Source organism: Austrofundulus limnaeus, unplaced genomic scaffold, assembly GCF_001266775.1.
Source record: "Austrofundulus limnaeus strain Quisiro unplaced genomic scaffold, Austrofundulus_limnaeus-1.0 Scaffold0, whole genome shotgun sequence".
NCBI classification, from domain to species: domain Eukaryota; kingdom Metazoa; phylum Chordata; class Actinopteri; order Cyprinodontiformes; family Rivulidae; genus Austrofundulus; species Austrofundulus limnaeus.
In genome coordinates, this window is record NW_013952402.1 from 2,929,808 (window position 1) to 2,931,588 (window position 1,781).

The 1,781-nt window shown below is 34.9% G+C and overlaps 1 protein-coding gene across 1 annotated transcript in view; it reads right to left on the reverse strand.

Moving 5' to 3' along the window:
- Positions 1-1,781, reverse strand: part of prim2 (DNA primase subunit 2) — a 23,265-nt gene that overhangs the window by 20,338 nt on the left and 1,146 nt on the right. Inside the window, 3 exon segments of the mRNA XM_014011539.1 lie at positions 211-331; positions 428-522; positions 1,168-1,280. Of these exon segments, the coding sequence (XP_013866993.1) occupies positions 211-331; positions 428-522; positions 1,168-1,280 (329 nt within the window).

Genomic DNA, 1,781 nt, shown 5'->3' on the forward strand with positions numbered 1-1,781 from the left:
CAATACATGAACATCAAAGAACTTATGTGGATTTTTTTTTATTTATTGACATCTTTTAGAAAATGCATGAGTTCGTTCATAAGCGTTTAAGTACATCAATGTTGACAAAAACACAAGTAAAAGAAAGAAAAAAGGTTTGTCGGATAAAAACAGACTGGAAACACTGAAATAAAAATACTGAAAGTATAAAATAGTATTRTAAAAACTTACTGTGTCATATTGTAGATTGTTCTTTTGAAGAAATTCAAGCTTTGATTTTGAATCTAGTTCATTAAAACGGAAGCGGAAAAGATCAACTTCCTGTTGGATGAACCATCGCCTCAGAGCTTCCCTTTAAGATGCAAAGAAAAATAACTACTCATCACTTTATTCCAGAAACACCCCTTTTAGAATCATGTTCCTTTATGATATAAAACTACAAGCTTACGTTTGACAATAGGCCAGTCGGAGAATGAAGTGGGAAATATGYTCCTTTCTTCGTTTCTCAGTTTCACTTGGTCCATTTTGAGCTTTTGTGTCATTCTGAAAGGATAACAGGGATACAGTGTAGTATTGGTGCACATTATACTGTAACTTAAAACCTAATAGGGTGGTTAAAATTATGATTCTAGAAGTAACTCTCTTTTAATAGGGAATAATACTGCTCACATTTTAGGAGAATTAATAAAACAGTGAAGAACAATAAACTTATATTTTAACTTCACATAATTTTCTGTACAACAGCTCTTGTTTAAAACAGTGAATGCATTGTTTTTATTCATCTATAAAACAAACAGCTCATTCTTAGTCTTACATTGTGAACTGATTTCTACAACCCAGTCAAAAGTAATAAAATCACTGAAATACTAAAAAAAATGTGTTTATCAAAAATTCTAGTACGATGTAAAACCATCTCTACATTTTTGAGGGGTTACAAACTGTTTACATGAATCAGCTATTTTGAATGTACTTCTATTTTTAAAGATTCAACTACCGTCAATAAGAGATAAACATGAATTTGTGGGAACTAAAAAAAATGTGAGCAAAAGCATATTCGCCATCTCTCATTCATGACAATGCAATGACAACAGTCACTAAAGATATGCTTTAAACAATGCTGTAAATACTAGCATGCAGAAAGTGTTGCACTGCAAAAAAATTGCCATTGGTTTAATGTAGTATACTCACAGCAGTGGTTCTGTAAGGAAAGTTCAGGGTTTTAAGCTCATTCGCCAGTTTTTTCGAGTATTGCTCAGACTGCTTCACATGACTCACTCCCAGATTCTCAACTGTCTTCAACACTGCAGATGGATTCAGAGAAAGAAAATATCTCTAGTAAATTCTTCCAATTAAATCTTAATCTATGCGATTGTACTGATGCATCTCAGTAATCCAGGTAAAAAATTTAAAAAAGAAAAAATTGTATAGGTCTTCTGGACGGGTTCTTCTCTGATGAAATGTTTCGTCTCTCCTCCAAGAGAATTCTTCAGTCTGAGAGTTTCAGGCGAAATTCAGGCTTTTAAGCCCTGCCTCCATGTGACTGATGCTCACATCGCATGGCTATCGTTGACACCTAATTAACACCTATTGTTAACAGGGGGTGGAGTGATACTGGCAATAGCAGCACTGTAGGAGGGGGACAACTGAAAACGGAGGCCTCCACCTCTGTTTAATGATGGACGGTCTTTCTTCACAAAAATGGCTTCTTTTACTCCTCTCTCAAACCAATCATCGGGGAAACAAAGCAGCCACTGTTCAAAAGAATGTCCCAACACAGACGAGCTACATCTAATGGCCAGAAC